General features: G+C 44.1%; 1 protein-coding gene across 1 annotated transcript in view; it reads left to right on the top strand.

Annotated features, from left to right (window-relative positions):
• TMEFF2 (transmembrane protein with EGF like and two follistatin like domains 2) overlaps positions 1–19,697 on the top strand; it is a 238,350-nt gene that overhangs the window by 134,739 nt on the left and 83,914 nt on the right. The window contains exon 5 of the mRNA XM_081095144.1: positions 1,118–1,214. Coding sequence (XP_080951270.1) covers positions 1,118–1,214 — 97 coding nt within the window. The remainder of the gene's footprint in view (positions 1–1,117; positions 1,215–19,697) is intronic.

Below are 19,697 nucleotides of genomic sequence, written 5' to 3'. Positions count from 1 at the left end.
ATGAATTATGTCTTTGTTAAAATCATGTCTTTTGGGGGTTCAGAAAGATAGGAGTCCACGCCATACTTAACGGCTTGTGTTCCTTTGCTACTGAAAATGCATGGCCTGTAGCAGAAATGCACTTTTCAGATCTTCCTGGTGCAAACATCTGTGACCTGTGCAAGGAGTAAGAGTATCTATGCAGTAGTTAGGTGGTTGCAATTTTTCATCTACGAGCAAAACCATTTTTACTTTCAACTATTTTTTAATTGGGTAAACAATAATCCATCATCTCAAAAGTGTTGCTCAGATTTTCATTATTTGTACTGAAAATGCTAGAAAGTTTTCTTGGATTTATACTACTGTGCCCTGATTTTGCATGGTTAATTTTTATAGTTAGGCTATAAATTACATATTTTTGTACTTTTAATTTATGAGGAAGAAAGAACAATGTCAATAATCATCATCAATGACAATATATATTTTTAAAATGAAATATATGTTCATAACCCTCAGAGAAGGAATCACTATGATGGGCTCTGAACTATTTATGTAAGAATCAAGAAATTATTGTACAAACCAATTAAAAGCTGTTTTCTGGAAATTTATAATTAACATTTTTTTTCTTGTAAGTATTTAACATCATAAAGGAAGACAAAAAAGATACATCTAATAAGTCAAGGCTGCCCATTCAGGTTCTTAAAATTATGTATAAAAGCCTATGGATGAAAAAGAAATCTACAACTTAGAACTGAGACAATGTTAGGTATCTCTTTACAGTCTGGTGGACACTAGATTTTTCCTCTAGGCAAGGAAAAAAATCTAAATCCCTTTTCATTAAATCACTCTTTCATGTGGTGTATTTATGAGCCAAGGAATTTTCATAAATCCAGTAGACCCTGTTAGTTGTTTTATGTTGCTTGTAAAAAGCTGAAATGTCCGCTACATGCCAATGGGGGGCATGTTATTGTTAGATTGTTTTTAAATTTAGGGAAGAATGGAGCTGAGTACGCCATTCGTATGAAGCCCTGATAGCAAACAGGTCCATTGGGAAAGCAGCAGCTTTCTCATAGCCTTAGAGTTGTTGGTGTTCTGCACACTTGTCTGAATTAGTTTGTTCCCCTTCTCTCTCCTGCAGTCCACGAAGGCTCAGGAGAGACCAGCCAGAAGGAGACGTCCACCTGTGACATTTGCCAGTTCGGTGCGGAATGTGACGAAGATGCTGAGGACGTCTGGTAATGCGCTCTCACTGATTCTTTTAAACAAAATCACGAAAGTTGATTTCCTTGTACTCCTTCCGGTATTTCCTGAAGAAGACAGGGTTGGCATTTCTTTTTCTTATCTAGTTCCTAAAGCGGGGCAGGGGGAATATGAGGGCTATTGTAATGGCAGGAATTTCTTAAACTGAATTAAGAGTTGGGCTGGGCCAGCTGCCCTGCTTCGTTTGATAGGGTATAAAAAGATATCACAGAGACTCCCCAGGACTGTCAGGGTTAAGAGATGGAGAGAACAATCACATTTACCAGAACATCTCTCACGAAGCGTGGTCAGGAGACAGTGGGCATCTGCTAATCCGCTTTTAATGGTGGGTCCGAGTGACCTCGGAGCTTTCACTGAGGGGTCTGCCTATGCGTGCCGGTAGCTGAACTGGGAAGATGGTAAAGCAAAGAATGACCTGAGCCGCCCTCTAGGACCAACTTCCCCTTCACCCAGCAGTACGCAGCTTCTCCTGTAAAGATACGCTGATCATGAATGTTATTTATTTTGAATGGGTCCCAAAGTGCTGGCCTTCTAGGACATGAACATGTGTTTGGTTCCACCCTGATCATACCCAGAGTCGTGACCACCCCAGAGCCCAGAGGAGGCCTTTGTGCTGTGATAGTGGAATGAGGCAGCCTCTCTCTCTCTCTCTCTCTCTCTCTCTCTCTCTCTCTCTCTCTCTCTCTCCCCCCTCCTCCTCCTCCCTTTCTCCCTCACAGGAAGACAGCTAAGTGCCCTTCGTTTTCTTCAGAATGCGCCCACGCTTGCCTAGAGCTCTTAGCACTCATCTTGATCAAAGTGGCTGAGTGAATCTTACACGCTCTCACCAACAAAAGGAGTGGTGATTCTGTGACTGGGCGGTGGTATTAGCTAACATGGTGGTGGTAATCCTATCTATATATATAAAAGCCTAAGCTACCATTCAACCATCCGACCGGTAGCTATGACACACACTGACCCCCAGGGGGAAGATGCTCAGTGCACAGGCATGGATACATGGAAAAGACTGATGAATCTCAGAAGGTAGGGGGAAGTGGGGAGGGCAGGAAGAAATTAACCAAAGAACTTATATGAATATTAGAGGCCTGGTACACAGATTCGTGCACCAGTGGCCTGGCCTGCCGGGATTGGGCCGAAACCAGCAGTCCGACATCCCCCGAGGGGTCCCGGATTGTGAGAGGGCGCAGGCCAGGCCGAGGGACCTCACCGCTGCATGAATCCATGCACCAGGCCTCTATTTGCAATATAGAAGTGTAACAAATCACCCTGTTGTACATCTTAAACCTATATAATATTATATCTCAACTAAATCTCAATTTTTAAAGAGTAATCATTTTGATCAAATTTTGTGGATGGAGGGGATAATTTAAGGGACAAGAAGAGGAAATGAAGGCAACATAATTTTGGCAAGAGTGAAACAGTCTGCACTTAAAATCTTTAAAACTATGTTTGAGTGCAGATGAAGTTGAGGATTCCAGCGGAGCACACTGGGACTCTCGGGGTAAATTAGTGATTGCGTATTGCAGAAAAGTGGGACTTAGAATTTTACTTACGTCTCCCCAAATGCTTTAGGGCTCTGTATGTTAAGACACACTTCCAGGAAATATGCTTTTTAAAGATCTCATATTTAATGTTTGCTTATAACGGCATCTGTAGTTCAACATTATTTTTAAAGCTGTTAGAAATCTTGCTGTCAGTGATTTACTTTTTAAAAATTTACATGGGTCCCTAATTTTTCCTTAAGAACTTCCATTCCCCTGGCTTCTCATCTCCCTAGTGATCATCTTGGTGACATAGTCCCCTTTACAAGTGCAGACTTAAGAGGTGAGTTGAGCGAGCAGGTGAAGATTACAGACTGCTTACCTCAGGCCGCTCATCTGTAGGCCTATTTCTCTCAGTTATCTCCAACATAAGCCTGGGGGTGTCTTCCTTTATGATCTCGCTCTATAGAGAGGGCGCTGAGCTTTTCAGTGTTAAGTGGCAGGGCCAAGATGAAGCTCTGAGCTGAAAGTAACCAGAGGGCGTTAGCCTAACAGCTCAAGCAAAGATGCAATTAAAACCTTATTGTTCCCTGTCCTGTCTGCAATCATGAGATGGCCAGATGGCAGGACCAGGACCCACAGGGTGAGAGCCGTGAGGGGGCAGTGCCTGCAGCCACTGTGGGGAAATGTCAGGCAAGTGGTGTCACTCCTGGTGTCCCAGCAAAAGACGGGACCCATGGTCTGGAGGCAGACAGTGCAGGGAGGTATGGGCAAGGCCCGGGGCGCCTGGACTTAGAAAAAAAAACTCGGTTCAAAACCACGGAGAAGGGGAAGGCAGACCCTCAGTCCGTGAGGAGCGGGTCACCGATCAGGAAAGGCAACCGGGCAGATGGGGGGAGGCTGGGGAGACACCCGCTGCAGGAGCTGCTGTAGGAAACAAGCCCGGGACCAGGGGTGGGGCCAGCACGTGGCCCTCAGAAATCAATGCCAAGGTCAGGGGTCAGCGTGCTGAGGGATGCTGAGTCAGTTAGCTCCTGGCTAAGGGCATCTCTGCACCCCCAGCCTCCAGACAGGACTGGCTCCGAAGTGGGGCCTCAGGCCCAGCCTCCCCAGGGGCTCAGTGGCAGAGCTGGGCAGGCTGGGGGGCGGGGCAGGGGCCAAGCAGGGCATCTACCCCCCAGCAGGAGTGAAGAGCTGTTGGCGGGTAGTAAAAGGTACTGACGGCTGCTGCAGTGATAAGCGCATTGATTTCCATCGGCATAAATGCCTCTGTATGTTAACGCATTATATTTGGGGCTGGCCATGCAGGGTAGATGGAGAGAGCCGAAGGACACAGAAAGAAAGCAGTAAGTGGAATTAAACAGGCGTGTGATAAGAGGGGCTACAGAGAAAGCCAGGAAGCGGTAGGGGAGTGGCCTGACCCACATCCCGCCGCCGATTCGGGGGGCTCTGAGGTGCCATTGATGTGGGTGAAGCCAGGGCGGTTCCCCAGCACGAAAAGCCCCGCACATGCTGGGTGGCCGCCGGGAGTGCAGCTCCGTGCTCTGTGCCATCTTCTGCGCTGACACGAACTCAGCCGCAGGTGTATGCCGCACAGCTCCTCAGCCTGCATTACCAGGTCATAGCAAGGCGTGAAGGAATGCTGCCGAGAAATAAGGTTATTATTGCATCTGCAGTATTAGAACCCCGGCCCAAGAAATGAATATTTTAGTACATCTCGCCCCAGGACTAAGGCTGGTGAGGCAAAGGTGTGCAGGTCCTTTCCAGGTGGTGATGAGTCTTGGTTAGAGTTAGAAGCCAGCACAGTCCCCTGACCTTGTTTCCATAGGCATCTAGCTGAGAAGCAAGTCTCACCGGACGTGGGGAAGAAAAAATAAATGAGAAGGGAGAGGGTTAAGGAGAGTAGAGGAAAAGGAGAAGAAACACTAATTAGAGGGCGGCATTGGTAAACCGTGTCCTGATGTTTTACTCACACTTTAATACCTTTATTTGGGGAAAACGTGATTTATTAACTCACGTAAGTCTCATGTAGCATTGACTTCAAAATCGTTGGCGCACCTTGCAAAGGGAAGGGGTACGTGGCTTGTTTGTGGGGCTGGGTTGAGAAGAGATGAACCTGGCCAGTGTGGTTCAGTGGTTGAGCACTGACCTATGAACCAGGAGGTCACAGTTCGATACCTGGTCAGGGCACATGCGTGGGTTGCAGGCTCGATCCCCAGTAGAGGGCATGCAGGAGGCAGCTGATCAGTGATTCCTTCTCATCATCGATGTTTCTATCTGTCTCTCCCTCTCATTTCCTCTCTCTGAAATCAATAAAAACATTTTAAAAAGAAGAAATGAAAAGAAAGGCTTAAAGGTCTTTTTTCTCTATATCGACTGAGAAGTCAAAACGGATACATTTGCACATCAAAGAGACTCTCAAATACATCCTGTCAAAGTAGGTTATAAAGAAAAAGCGTGGCAGGTAAATAAGCCGGACATGATGCCGCAGAGTAACACAGCCCCATCGGATAGCTGAGAGGACCCCCTATGGTCTCAACACGCATCGCTGATACTTGGTTGGTTTAAGAAACCACTTTGTGGCCGAAACCGGTTTGGCTCAGTGGATAGAGCGTCGGCCTGCGGACTGAAAGGTCCCAGGTTCGATTCCGGTCAAGGGCATGTACCTGGGTTGCGGGCATATCCCCAGTGGGAGATGTGCAGGAGGCAGCTGATCGATGTTTCTCTCTCATCGATGTTTCTAACTCTCTATCTCTCTCCCTTCCTCGCTGTAAAAAAATCAATAAAATATATTAAAAAAAAAAAAAAAAGAAACCACTTTGTGTTTCCTTAATTATCTTCCCTGATAAATTATGTCTGGAAGTCCAAAGTAGGTCAGCAGGAACTCTTGGCGCTGGGAACCACCTAAGAAGTCCTAGTAATTAGCCTGGAACTTTCCGTCGGTCCCGTCCATCAGAAGTAGTTCAGCGCCCAAGGGTTGATTCTTGATTTAATAAAAGATTAAAGTCGGTAGCTGGGTTTGATCCGAGGGACGGCTGGGCCCAGTTGCCGGCGTGCCTGCCGGGTCCAGGGAGGGGCCCAGGTTAGGCGCAGAGGCGGCCGGGGACGCGTGGCCTGAGGGGCCGGCTTGATGACGCTGTGTGTGCCTCTTGCGTGCGCCGTGGGGTCTTGCTTCCATTTAACTCCGCTCTCATGTTCTCGAATGCACTCAGGCTCCATTAGCAAAGTCATATCGGCTTAATGGCTGTTAATTCCTCAGGCAGCCATTTATTTTCTCTTTGAAACATCAGCGATGTCTTCCCGTTTTCGTGCATCCTATCCGAGCTGGGCCGCGATGGTGAGAAAGGAGAAAACAAGGTCGTTGCAGTGAAACGGGCTCAGAGGAGAGAATGAATGGGCATCTATTTTCTTCTGTCTCGTGGATGTTCCGGAACTGAAAGGGATGCGGGAGTTGGCGGTCCTTGCGCGAGTGTCTCTCACAAAGACCGTTTAGTCTGAAGCCTTTAACCTCGTGCGCCTTTGATCTGAGAGGGCTCCCTGTGGCTGGGCAGAGCGTGTGGCTGGCAGGCTGCCCACCGTTCATGCAGGGGGGGCCGTGGAGGGTCAGGAGCATTAGAGCCGGGCCGTGGCTGAGGACGACCCTGGGCCCTGGATTTCACATCCCTGCAAGCAAACAAGGCCTGAGGTCCCTGTCGGGAGTGCATCTGCATGATGAGTGGGGGAGGGAAAATGAAGAAAATAGAGAAAGTGATGTCCTTTAAAAACGACTGCTGGCCGAAGATGGAACAAAAAGACTGTGTTGCGGTTGGAGAGTTTCCAACGTTTCCTCCGAAGCACAAAGAAGAAGGGCCGGGCTGCAGATGGGGGATCCAAGGAAGGGGATGCGGATCAGCCACAACCTCTGGGGACGGAGAGTTTGTTCTGCCTCCCCCGGCTGTCTCCCTCTTACCGATTCCTGCGCTCTCTCCCCTGAGAGATAGGAACGCGGTTACCAGGATCGGTTCTGGCTTCTAACATTTCATTCACAGCGAGAATGAAAACACGCACAACAGCAGGACATGGGTCCGGTCTAGAAGGCCCGAGGGTTCTGTTGGATGCAAGGCGTTAGGAGACCACCTTTCCGGTGCTAAGATTCCTGCCTCCGGAACCTGCCTCCTCACCCCCACCCCCATGAAGCCCATGGTGTCACCTCAGCAAGTCGCTGCAGTAGCGCCTGCTTGTGCAGATGGGTGGGGTGTGACGGGGAAAGACACCTCTCTTTCCTTCGATGCTTCCGTTTGCCCACAACAATGTTCGTTTTTTAAGAGATATTGAATGATTTTTTATGGAAAATAGCCTTCTGAGGACCATGTGCGTGCCAATTAGATCGAAAAGGTGATGAGCCATGAGGTTGCAGAGAGCAGACGTGTCTTCACCAAACTTTGGTTATTTTGAGCAGCTTCGCCTTGAAGTTACTTGTTTTGAAATGACAGTACCACCCTGATTATGGACCAGGGTGAACATTACTTATTTGTTATAACTAGCGATAGTTTTCAGTTATTTATCCAGGAAAGCGGCTCATAACTCAGTTTTAGAGACTGGCCATTGTGACAGTCCCCCTGTCGGTGATGCTGGTGTGTCGTCGCAGTATTTCAGGGCGAGGGGGGTCGGGGGGGGGGAGGGCGTGGTTTGCAAAGGCCAAGCACTGAGGACCCAGAAGAGCGAGGGCACTGCTCCCTGAGCCGTCTCTACGCAAGGTGGGATTTATTCTTTGCTGCCTTTGGGACTAACGGGCTACGTGCCCCTTTCCCAGTGACAAAGGAGGGTGTATTACAAATGCAAGAGTCGAAATTATGAGATATATGGGAAGAGGAAAGGGCCACCCAGTTAAATGGCAAGTAATGTGGCCCGTATGCCAGGGGGTGTGATCCCTATCTTAGTGACAATGTTGTCTCTTTTTTTTTATCACTTAAAAATATGATGCTACACCTCTTATTTCCCGATTCATATGTTTGATGATTACACGGAAATTGAATTTTTATAGTTTTCTCTGATTACAAAAGTTGTGCATGTTTGTCATAGAAATGTGAGGAGACTAGAAATATGAAAACTATTACAATGTCATCCCACCATTCCAAGATTACCGCTGTATATTTTCCTTCTGTGTATGTGTGCACGTGTGCATGTGCACATGTGTGTATGTACACATGTATTTCTAATGAGTCTGGACATATTTTACATGTCCACAAAGTCTCTACTTTTACAATTTTTACTTAATCTTGAGGCCGAGTTTGGAGATTATTATGAATGTTGAACAAATTTATGAATCCTCTATTTATAGTTGAACAGAATTTCTGTGGTCCAAATTCTAATGACCCTTCCTAATGTTTGCATTTTTTAAGACAAATGAAATTTGAGAGTACTGTCCTCACACTGAGATCTAAAAAATATACCAAAACCTAAATCCTCTCTAACTCAACGTTAGACATTTTTCTTGGTTAACTCCAAGAGACTAAACCAGGGGTGGGCAAGCTTTTGACTCGAGGGCCACAAGCGGTCCTTAAACTGGACTCAGAAGAAGGAGCTGCGGCCGTGTTTCCCGACGTTGCCATCTTAACGCTGCTGCTGGTGAAGAAGCGGAGGGGAGAGCAGGAGAACCCTCCGCTCTTTCGGCTCCGCGGGCCGGATAGAACAGCCGAAGGGGCCGGATTCGGCCCGCGGGTCGTAGTTTGCCCACGGCTGGACTAAACAGTATGTATACCAAAACCATTTCCATTGTTTGTATCCAAAGAATCATAACAAACAGATTTCTGAGATATAAGCATTATTTACTAAAAAACTGCCCTCCCAAAGGAGTTTTAAGTTGAGTAGAAACTGTTTCTGATCAGTGATTTACTTCAAATAGTAACATATTGTATGTGTTGGTTCAAACAACAAATTAGCAAAACACCAATCAGAAAAGATATGTGCACCCCTATGTTCATAGCAGCACAATTTGCCATAGCTAATATTTGGAAACAGCCTAGGTGCCCACCAGCAGATGAGTGGATTAAAAAACTGTGTTACATCTGCACCAGTGATGGCAAACCTTCTGAGCTCGGCGCGTCAGCATTTTGAAAATCCCTAACTTAACTCTGGTGCCGTGTCACATATAGAAATTTTTTGATCTTTGCAACCATAGTAAAACAAAGATTTATATTTTTGATATTTATTTTAAATATTTAAATGCCATTTAACAAAGAAAAATCAACCAAAAAAATGAGTTCACGTGTCACCTCGGACACACGTGTCATAGGCTCACCATCACTGATCTACACAATGGAATACTATGCTACAGTAAAAAAAGAAGGAATTCCTACCATTTGTAACAGCATGGATGGAACTGGAGAGCATTAAGCTAAGTGAAATAAGCCAGTCAATGAGAGAAAAATACCATATGATCTCACTCATTTGTGGAATATAATGAACAACATAAACTGATGAACAAAAATAGATCCCAAGACAGAGAAGCATCGAACAGACCGTCCAACCTCAGAGGGAAGGCAGGGGAGGGTAGGAGGAGGTGGTGGTAAGAGATCAACCAAAGGACTTGTATGCATGCATATGAGCACAACTAATGGATACAGACACTAGGGGGGTGAGGGCATGTGCTGGGGGGGGGGGGTGGCCGGGGAGGGGTCAATGGGGGAAAAAGACATATGTAATACTTTAATCAATAAACAATAAAAAATAATAATTAAAAAAACAACAAATTAGCAAGCCCACCTTGGCAGCCCACACCAGTGTATTCCAGACACATTTCCCTAACAAGCAGGATGTGTAATATCTAATTAGTGATTGAACAAATCAAAGGTTATGTGCAACACCCACTCAAAAAACCGATACTGCTGAAAATCTAAACGCTTTTTTTACTACAAAGAACAAAACAAATTAAAACAAATATCTGATTTTTCTAGTCCCCCCAGTGCAAAGTTAAATTGCATTCATTCATCCAGTTATCACTAAGCTAGGAATGAAACTTAAGAAATGGGTATGATGCCCTCGGGAGAGACAATTTTCTAAAGGTTCTTCACACCAGCTCTTTTAATTCATTGCAGTCTTTTCTATGTCTTTGACACAGCAGTTTACCCTCTTCTCAGAGCTCATCCTAAAATGAGCTTTCTACAATCAAAATAATATTATCCGGGGTAATAAAAGCAATACTAGGTTCCAACTAGCCATGAGTGCCTAGAATCAGCAGATATTAAGAGATGAATATCAGGGAGAACTGCATAACGTAACAATTGGGGGGAAAGCAAAAGTAAGAAATGAAATAAAATATTAGCTTCGCATTAGCAAAAACACAGTGATGCATTTCTGTAATATACACCAATATCACAAATGTGGTACTTTAAGACCTTCAAATGTAACATCGAAGTATTAATTATGACAATGAAATAAATCATATATTTAATGAAAGTATACAACTTAATTTTTTTAATATCTTTTTTCTTTAGCAAATTTGTTGATTTGAGAAAAAGACAATGCAACAAAGCTGTCTGCATTACTGCGACATTGGACAGTCAGACTTGGGGGAGGGGGGATCCCTGTATTGATCAATATATCTGTTTCCGGGAGAAGTGGGGTTCTTGTGGTGTCATGAGGAAAAGCATTTGGAGGGACCTGCAAAGGGAGGAGGTGGGCTGGTGGCAAGATTCACTTGTGAAGCAGAATAAAAAAGATGCCCTCCGACGTCCCCCCTCCATCTGTCCGGCCATGAGGCATCAGGGCCAGCAGCAGGCAAGGCCCAGGGCCCTGCGCCCTGCGCCCCGTGAGAGCTTGGTTCAGCCAGTGTTTGCCAAGCTTAGCCTGTGTTCCAGGCTGCAATCTGTTGCTTTGCTGCTGTACCCAGGATTCCCCCAGTCCCCTCAGCGCCCCCAACCACCCAGGGCCAGCCTGAGGCACAGGTAACCAGGGCCACCTAAGGCTTACGCTGCTGGCAGTGGCAGCAGCAGAGGTGTGATGGGGGCATTACCTTCCCCTGATCACCAGGTCGCCTCCCGCCCCTGAGGGCTCCCAGACTGAGAGGGGGCAGGCCGGGCTGAGGAACCCCCCACTCCAGTGCATAAATTTTCATGTACCAGGCCTCTAGTTTCGTATAAATGGAATCACTCAGAATGTGGTCCTTTGTGGTTGGCTTTTTTCACTTAGCATGGTGTTTTTAAGGTTCATCTGTATTGTAGCCTATATGGCATTTTATTCTTTTGACTTGCAGAAAATATTCCATTATGTGGATATAATATGTTTTATTTATTCATTTATCAGTTGATGGCCATGTGGGTTGTTTCCAGTTTGGGCTACGATGTAGAATGCTGTTATGAACATTCGTGTATCAGGTTTGTGTATGTGTGACCAAGTTGGGCATGTGTTTTCTTTTCTCTTGGGTATAGACCTAAATGTAGAATGGCTGGGTTCATTGGTAACCTTATGATTAACTTCGAGGGTCTTCTGACTATTTTCCAAATTCACTGCATCGTTTTATATTTCCACCAGCAGTCTGCACGGATCCGAATTTCTTCACATCCTTGCCAGTACTTGTTATTACCATCTTTTTTAGTGTTGTGCTCCAAGTTAGGTGTGAAGTGGCATCTAATTGTGGTTTTGATTTGCACTTTGCAGATGGCTGATGATGTTGAGTCTCTATCGATCATTTGGATAACCTCTTTGGAGAAATATCTATTTCGATCTTTTGTCCATTTTTAATTGAGTTATTTACCTATTTGTTATGGCATTGTAGGAGCTTTTTAATAATATATTATAGGTATAAGCCTCTTGCCAAATACATATGATTTTGCAAATAGTTTCTTCTTCCTGTGGAGTTGTCTTTTCACTTGTATGATGGTACCTTTAGAACACGGGTTTTTAATTTTTACGAATTCCAATTTGCCTGTCTTCTCCTCTGTTGCTTGTGTTTTTGGTTTCATATCTATGAAAGCTTTGCTTAACCGAAGGTCACGAAGATTTACTCCTGTATTTTCTCCTATAGGACTTGCAATTTTAGCTCTTATATATAGATCTGTGATTCATTTAGAGTTAATTTTTGCATATGGAGGAAGGCAAGGGCTCCCAAAGCATTTTCAGTTGTTCCAATACTATTTTTTTCTCCATTGAACTTTTTTGGGCATTCTTGTAGAAAACAATTGACCCTGCATATGAGGGTTTATTTTTGAACACTCATTCTATTCGATTAATGTAAATGCCTTTCCTTATGTCAGCGCTAACTCTTTTTTTTTTTCATAAGTAAAATATGGGAAATAGGGTTTTGGTCTAGATGATTTCCATGATGCCTTTGAATTCAGATATCAGCTAATATTGACATACAATGTGATATCCAATTCAGGTGTTCAGCATAGAGGTTGCTCACTTATATAACTTACGAAGTGAACCCCCTGCTAAGTCTAGTGCCCACTGGACACCAGACATAGTTACCACTGTGTCTATAAATACCAGCCCTGCTGCATCCATGGTGGTCCCAGCGGCATTGTTCCTCTTTTTCCTTTGGACTAAAATTCCCACTAAGGCATTTTTAAATTAGAAGAGATGCTCTATTGTGTCCAGAAAGTAGCATTTACCACCCTGTACTCTAACCTTCAGACTGAAAGGAACAGAAACACACTTTTTGTATTGGCTAATCATCTCTTTAGAAAGCACCGAAAAATAGGAGTGTCTGTAAAGTACATGGGGCAGCAATGGCAAAAGATAAAAATGCAAGGAAGCTACTTAAATAAGAGGAAATTCAAGAAGTGAATAATAAAACAATGCTTAGGAGAAGGAAGAAAAAGAAAAGTGAGATAGAAAAAATAATTATAAAGAAAAGTCAAACTAAGAGAAACTGCTACAATTAATCAAAAATAGTCTCTAAATATCCTGGAATTCAAGGGGAAAAAAGGAAAGGAATAATTCTTATGGTAGAATTAGAAAAGACAACTAGTTTATCAAGGTACTCTAATTCTGAACTCCACAAGAATTAGTACTGTTTGCCTTTAATAACATTTTTTATGAAATGGAAGACAGCTTCCTTGATAACTAGCTTATAAATTGTATAAAATTAGTTGTATTGGATCTTAATGTAATGCATCAGTGATAAAATTCTATAGCTGCCAATTATAACTCTGTAGAGGTGATTCTCTGAGACCTGAACAAATATATCCAGACACGTCACTGTTATGGCATCTAACTCGGTACAGGGTGAAAACAAACGGAATCGTCTGTTTTCTTAATTATAGCTATTTCAGCAAGAAATTAGGCAGAAGCCCTCAAATATTTCATATAAGTGTTTAGGATTATAATTCCCTCATGCAGGTGTCAAAGCGAAGCAGTTGTTGAGAGATAAGCCTGTTCATGTGGCAGAGGGAGGCAGCGGCCAGGGTCCTCGGTGGCCCTGGAACATGAAAGCGAGTGCAAAATGGGGAAATACTGATCCGATTTTTATGACAAAAGTTCTTGATTTGATTATAGTTTGTTAAATGGTTAAAAAGTACAAATGAAAAGATAAAAATGCGCAAACCAATAGATCATAGCGTAGGGCCTAACGATGACGATTGTGGGTTTAAAATGCAAAATGTAACTAGGAGATGGATTTACTCACAAGTCTTCCTACTATCAAGTCTGCTCTTTCTATTTTGACTCAGGTAATCAATCAATCAGTAACCAATAACGTGTTAGGCATATTTGACTCTGTGTTTTCTGAAAATCCTCAGAATGAGATTTACAGTCCTTTATGAGCATAAGCTTCCGGAAATTTTAACCCACTTATTTATCTCTTGCATCTTTTCCCTCCAAGCTTTGTTTGTACCAACCCAAAGTACAGTTTCAAATTTATTTGTTTATTAATGTATATTTTAATTTTTTGATATACAATATTATATTAGTTTCAGATGTACAGCATAGTGGTTAAATATTCCTATGACTTACGAAGTGATCCCCCTGGTAAGTCTAGTGCCCACCTGACACCATACACAGGCATCACCATATTATTGACTAGATTTCCTGAGCTGCACGTCACATCCCTCTAACTAGTTTAATAATTGGCAATTTGTAGTTCTTAACCCCTCCCACCCTTTTCACCCGTCCCCTGAACTTTCCTCCCATCTGTCCACCACCAATTTGCTCTCAGTATCTATGAGTTTGTTTGAATTGGAGGGGGGAGAAATTTCAGCGCTAGGGACCGAACAACACATGGTAATAAAGTTGAGTGCACAAGGGCAGGAGCCCTGCATTTTTTTAATGTAATTTAGTTTAATTCCAATTTTGCTCCTATAACATTGGCTGGAAGGGTTGGTGTAGAGTGCTGTGGATATTAAAAACTAGCCTGCAAAGTAACTGGCTAGGAAGTCTTTCTTTTTAACAGGAAATAAGACAATACAATGGGCGCAACACGTAGCTTCAGTGTAGAGAAGGGCAGTGTCAGGACCAGCGGGATGATTAGGTTTGACAGGTTGGAGAGAATAATTTTAAAATAACAACAGCCAAGCAATAATGAGCACTACTTTTGTGCCCTGCACTCCCCCAAGGGCTTTGCATTTATTACTTAATTTAATCCTCACAGGAACACACAACTTAGATACTATTTCAGTTTGAAGCATGAAGAAATGGAGGCACAACGGTGTTAAGTAACTTGTCTAAGTTTACTTAGCTATTAAGGGTCAAAATCAAGATTTAAACCCAGAGGTCACACTCTTGCCGATTTTGTGAACATTATGCTCCAGAGAATTGGGGGAACAGTGGAGAACTTGTAAGACTCAGAAGATCTGCAGGTGTGGAGAAGGGAGAGAAGTTCACTCAGGGAAACAAAGAAGGAAACGTGTTCACCATAATCAGCATGTAAGTCACGTGCATCGCTATGGAAGTCCAGTGCCCCGTCTCATTTAATCCTCTGCAACAGTGCGGAGAGTTAGGTGTGATTTTCCTACTTTTATACAAAGGAAGATACTACGTGTCAGGGGGATAAACAACGTACTAATGTAGGTTGACAGGGGAAGTCCTTGACTTCAACCTCAGATTTGCGTAAGATAATTGTAAGGCCCATGCCCGTTTCATGGCATAATGCTACAGGGTAGATGTTGGGGTAGAACAAGGTAAAGAAGCTGTCCTCTCAGGTGAAAGAATAGCCTATGACTGAGGCTGGGTATGGTACCTGAAGAACTGACAAGTACCTGTAGCCAAATGATGGAATGCTTAGTAGTCCAGTATATTAGGGTAAATAACACTCAATGTTATAACAGAGAAGTGCCAGATTCTCAAAGGTTTAACACACACACATTTATGTCTTGCTCTCATTGTAGTTCAAGGTAAGTGTCCTAATCAGCCAGTCTCACTCAGGGTCTTTTAGGGACCATGCCCATTTCCCCATCGTGGGCCTGCCCTTCTCTAAATCACTGAGCTCCCATTCCTTCATTTAATAGAAAGTAAAAGGGAAGAAAAGATCCTACATGGGCGTTTTTGTTGGCCAGTCTTGGAAGTAGCAGTCCTCACCTCCAATACATCTCTCTGCCCAGAACATTGGTTGCACAGTACAAGCTGCATTAAGGAGAAAGAACTCAGTAACGGAGTTTGGTGATGGTCCCTGAACGAGAGAGCGATGAGATAGGGAAGCTGTGAGTAGCGTGGACATGCACTCAGTGCATATGATGGGCCCTGCTCTGTGCGAGCCCTGACAACACAGAGTATAATGCAAAGTCCACAGGTGTAGAGAGCTTAGAATCCTGGGAGGTTCCAGTCCAAGAGGGTGACACAGACATCCTAACAAATGGAGGGACAGGTGATGAAGAAACTGGTGATGAAGAAACAAACAAGTAAGCAAGTAAGCAGGCATGATGATTTTGGATACATTTTTAAAGAAGAAAACTAGAGTCCTGAAACACGGGGTCCTAGGAGAGGGGAACACTATTTAGGATTGAGTGTAAGGAATGGCTCTCTGCAGATGGTCATTTGAGTTTGGCAACCGCTCAATTATGAGAAGCAAGAGATTAGAAAAAGGGGCAAAGAGAAATGAAGATTCCAATGCCGAGTGCTGGGAGGAAAAAGGGAACGACTTTGGAAATAGGGATCAGGAGGTAGTCAATTTGGAGTAGGGGAGGGGGGTGGTGAAAGTTATGCTCTGACCCAGCTGGTAAAAGGCAGAACCAAGCGGAACACCCGTAGGCAAGTAATTAAAGGTTAAGTTGCATGGTGCAGCCAGAAAGAGCTGCAGGAGTTCAGAGATATCTAATAAAAAAAATAGACTTGGTGCTGAGGAATGAGAATAGGCACTGGGTTAGCCAAAAGCTAGACTCCTGGGAAAAGGACACCAAATATTTACTGAAAATAACGTGATAGTGGAAAAAGAGGACAAACCGAGTAATGGGAAATGGAAAGAGATCAGGACATATTAATTAAGAGGCAAGAAATGGGAAACAGACCAAAGAAGAAAAAACATAGGGAGCTGCTATCCTCCACTTGTTTAATTAAAAGATAAAATCACTGCCCTGCTGCTCACTGAACATTCTGATCCCCCCTCCAGAGGAAGGCAAATAGGGTTGTGTTGCAGGATTGTACTTCCTGGTTCCCTTGGTATTAGGGAACCTCAGGTGTGTGATTCCAGACCTTGGCTGAGCGTTTGATGGCCAGTGGAGGTCTCTGCAGAGTCCTTTCCTCTCTGGCTTGGTGACTGCTTCCGTCCGTGGGTGACAGGTAACAGGAACAGGAAAGAGACATCTCTGTTGTCCTGAGCCACTGAGGTGCTGGTGTTGTTTGTTGCCGCAGCATAGCATCTTCATCGCCTCTTATCCTGACTGAGAACTTGGTACCAATCAGAACAGGTAAATGTGGAGTAAGACTGACTCCTGAGATAGGAAACAGTGAAGACATCGAGGGTCACCAACAAAAGCAGAGACCCTAATTTGGCAAATGACACTGGCTGCTGTGTTCCGAAAGTTTGTGTACCCCCCAAACTCATATGTGGAAGCATAACCCCTGAGGTGATGGCATCAGGAAGTGAGCCCTTGGGAGGCGATTAGGTCATGAAGGTGGGGTCCCATGAGTGTGGTTAGTGTCCTTACAGAAGAGACCCCAGAGAGCTAGCACGCCCCTTCCACCACGTGACATTATAGCAAAAGTCAGCCATCTATGAGGAAGCAGCCCCTGACCAGATAGCAAATCTGCTGACGCCATGACCTTGGACTCCGCAGCCTCCAGAGCTGTGAGGAATACATTTCTGTTTATAAGCCGCCCAGCTTATGGCATTTTTATTATAGCAGCCTAAATGGACTAAGATTCTTCCTGAAGGCCTTGCAGCGGGGTGGCCCTAGGACCTTCTCCACAGATGTGTTCACCTCACCATCCGTGCTCCAGCTGTGAGAGTGGGGGAGGCCATCTCCTGCAGGGCGGCCGGGGAGACCCTCGGACCGACAGGCCGGCACCTCCCTGCCTCCTCCCCGCAGCCAGCGGGAACTAGGGTGACTTTCCCGAGGAGCGGGGAGTGGAGAGGACAGTTAGTGGGGCTTCCAGATCTCCAGGCCTGCACTGCCCATGACCCAGGAGAAGAAAGAACCAGGTCATCGGAAGCCAAGGCATAAAGCAGGGCAAGGATTTATAAATGGGAAGAGCAAGCTGCCTGATCGGCTCCTGACTAGAGGCCATATTTAGGAAGATAAAGCCAAGCTTACAAGAATAAAGCAGAGTTGATTTCCCATGTAAGGTCAACAAGTGGAGAGACTAGTAAAAAGAAGAGAACAAAAAGAAGTAAACCCGTTTCTGCTCCTACAATGCGCAACGGATTAGTGACTTGTTTTCCCGTAGAAAGGTGATGAGGGCGGAGGGGAAAGAAAATGAATATCTTTCGTAGCTCAACATTTCACTACTGGTAGTCACCTAATTTTAAATGTGAGGAATTATACTTAAAACTATATTGGAGGTAGTGTTTTTAATGTTTTAAATGGAATCTGAGATTCATCCTGAACTTTAAGAAACCATCTAGTTTTATTCATTTTTAAAACTCGCAATCATGCTTAAAAAAGGGAAAACATTTTTTTTCTTCTCTAAAAGAGGAAAGAGAAACAAGCTAGTAAAACTCATTCTGTTCGGAAATTTCTTTCACAAGAAGAGAATTCTCACTGCCTAACTACAGAGGCCCCACCAAGAGGAATCCTGGATTTGCCATGGAGCTAAATCCCAGGTGTGTGACGATCACATTATATCAAAGTCAAGTCTAACAAAGCTGTCTCACTTACTCATTGGCCATGAACCAACAGTTCAAATCCTGGTTATTATGTTTTAATGGACAAAGACATGCTTTGATGAGTGGGTGGATGGATAAGTGGATGGGTGGGTGGGTGGGTGGATGGATGAGCGGATAGGAATATACGGAGGCAGCTGGGTGTCTTGGGAGAACATAGAGCTGCACAAAGGGGCCTTGTGCTGAAGCAGTCAACTAGGAGCTGAAATGCTGACGTTGGACTGCCTGGGCTTCCATTTGGGTCCTGCCACTTACTTCTGTGTGGCCTTAGGCGAGTTCCTTAACCTTCCTGAGTCTCCATGTTCTCATTCATAGACAGAGAATTTTGACATCTATTATACGAGGGTGTTAGGAAGGTAGATAACTACTATTAACCTCGGTTGTCTTTGAGTTTCTTGTTTTAAAACATCACAAAAGTGTTTCTCTTTGTGTAAATCCTGACCACTTCTTGTTCAGACTGTGATCTGGGAGAATATCACCTGTTCTCTCTTATTGGTGACCTGTAGAAGGGCATCCTAGTTTATCTTAGACATTCTTCGTAAGTTTCCAGAGCTTCCATTTGAATAGGCCTTGAATCCTAATCCTTATTCTACTGAGGTGGGGGTAGGGGAGGGAGTGAACACGGCCAAATCAGTTGTTTGGAATTGCATAAGTTAAATTAATGCTTTGACTCATTTTTCATACTTCAATAATCGTGTAGGTAGTAAATAGATTAAAGAGTTTAAACCAAGAAAACTTATGCTATCCTGAATTCTCAGGAAATTTTTTGTTGTAGTTGTTAGAGGGAAAAAAAAAGAAGTATAATTTAAAACATAAAGTAAGTAGCAATTTTTCACAATAGTGTTTATTGATTTTTTTAACTAAATCCAACACCAATTAATTTACAACAATGGTTATGTTTAATATCCAAAAGGGTCCCAAGAGGCTTACTCTCGTCATATCACCGAAGAGGAAACTGAGGGTTCAAGGGTTACACGGTGCCTTACGTCACATGGTGTGGCCAGCCATCAGTGAAGTGAAGCAGGATCTAAGCCAGCCGTGGGCAAACTACGGCCCGCGGGCCGGATCCGGCCCATTTGAAATGAATAAAACTAAAAAAAAAAAAGACCGTACCCTTTTATGTAATGATGTTTACTTTGAATTTATATTAGTTCACACAAACACTCCATCCATGCTTTTGTTCCGGCCCTCCGGTCCAGTTTAAGAACCCATTGTGGCCCTCGAGTCAAAAAGTTTGCCCACCCCTGATCTAAGCGGAGGCAGTCTGGCTGCGGAGCCCTGGCTCCTCACTGCCGCTCTCAATTGCCTCTCAAACAATCACAGTGTGTTAAACCCATCTGGATGGGACCTTGGAGATCATCTAATCCTGTCTCTTTGCATTACTGCTTGTAAATGTAAAGCAGAGAGAAGTTAAACGGTCTGCCCAAGGTTACACACTCCATCCTTCCCCAACATAATAGCACATTCTCCTTAGAAACTCATTTCCGGGATTTATGCAGACTAATGGGGGAAGTCATAACATTTGTTAATTCGAATGCCCCATGAAAGACTCATTTTCATCTTGTTTTTCTATCTCATGTCTATGAACGAAATGCAATGACGTGTTGCAAAGCCACGAGAGTGCCTGTCTGCACTGATCAGCTGCTTTTGCATAGAAGGAGGAAAGGAATCCGGAGGCTGAGCCTGTTTTATTTTATTTTTAAAAATATATTTGTATTGATTTCAGAGAGGAAGGAAGAGGGAGA

This window comes from Myotis nattereri (assembly GCF_964212035.1).
Source record: "Myotis nattereri genome assembly, chromosome: 7".
NCBI classification, from domain to species: domain Eukaryota; kingdom Metazoa; phylum Chordata; class Mammalia; order Chiroptera; family Vespertilionidae; genus Myotis; species Myotis nattereri.
This window is presented reverse-complemented; position numbering and strand designations above follow the sequence as displayed.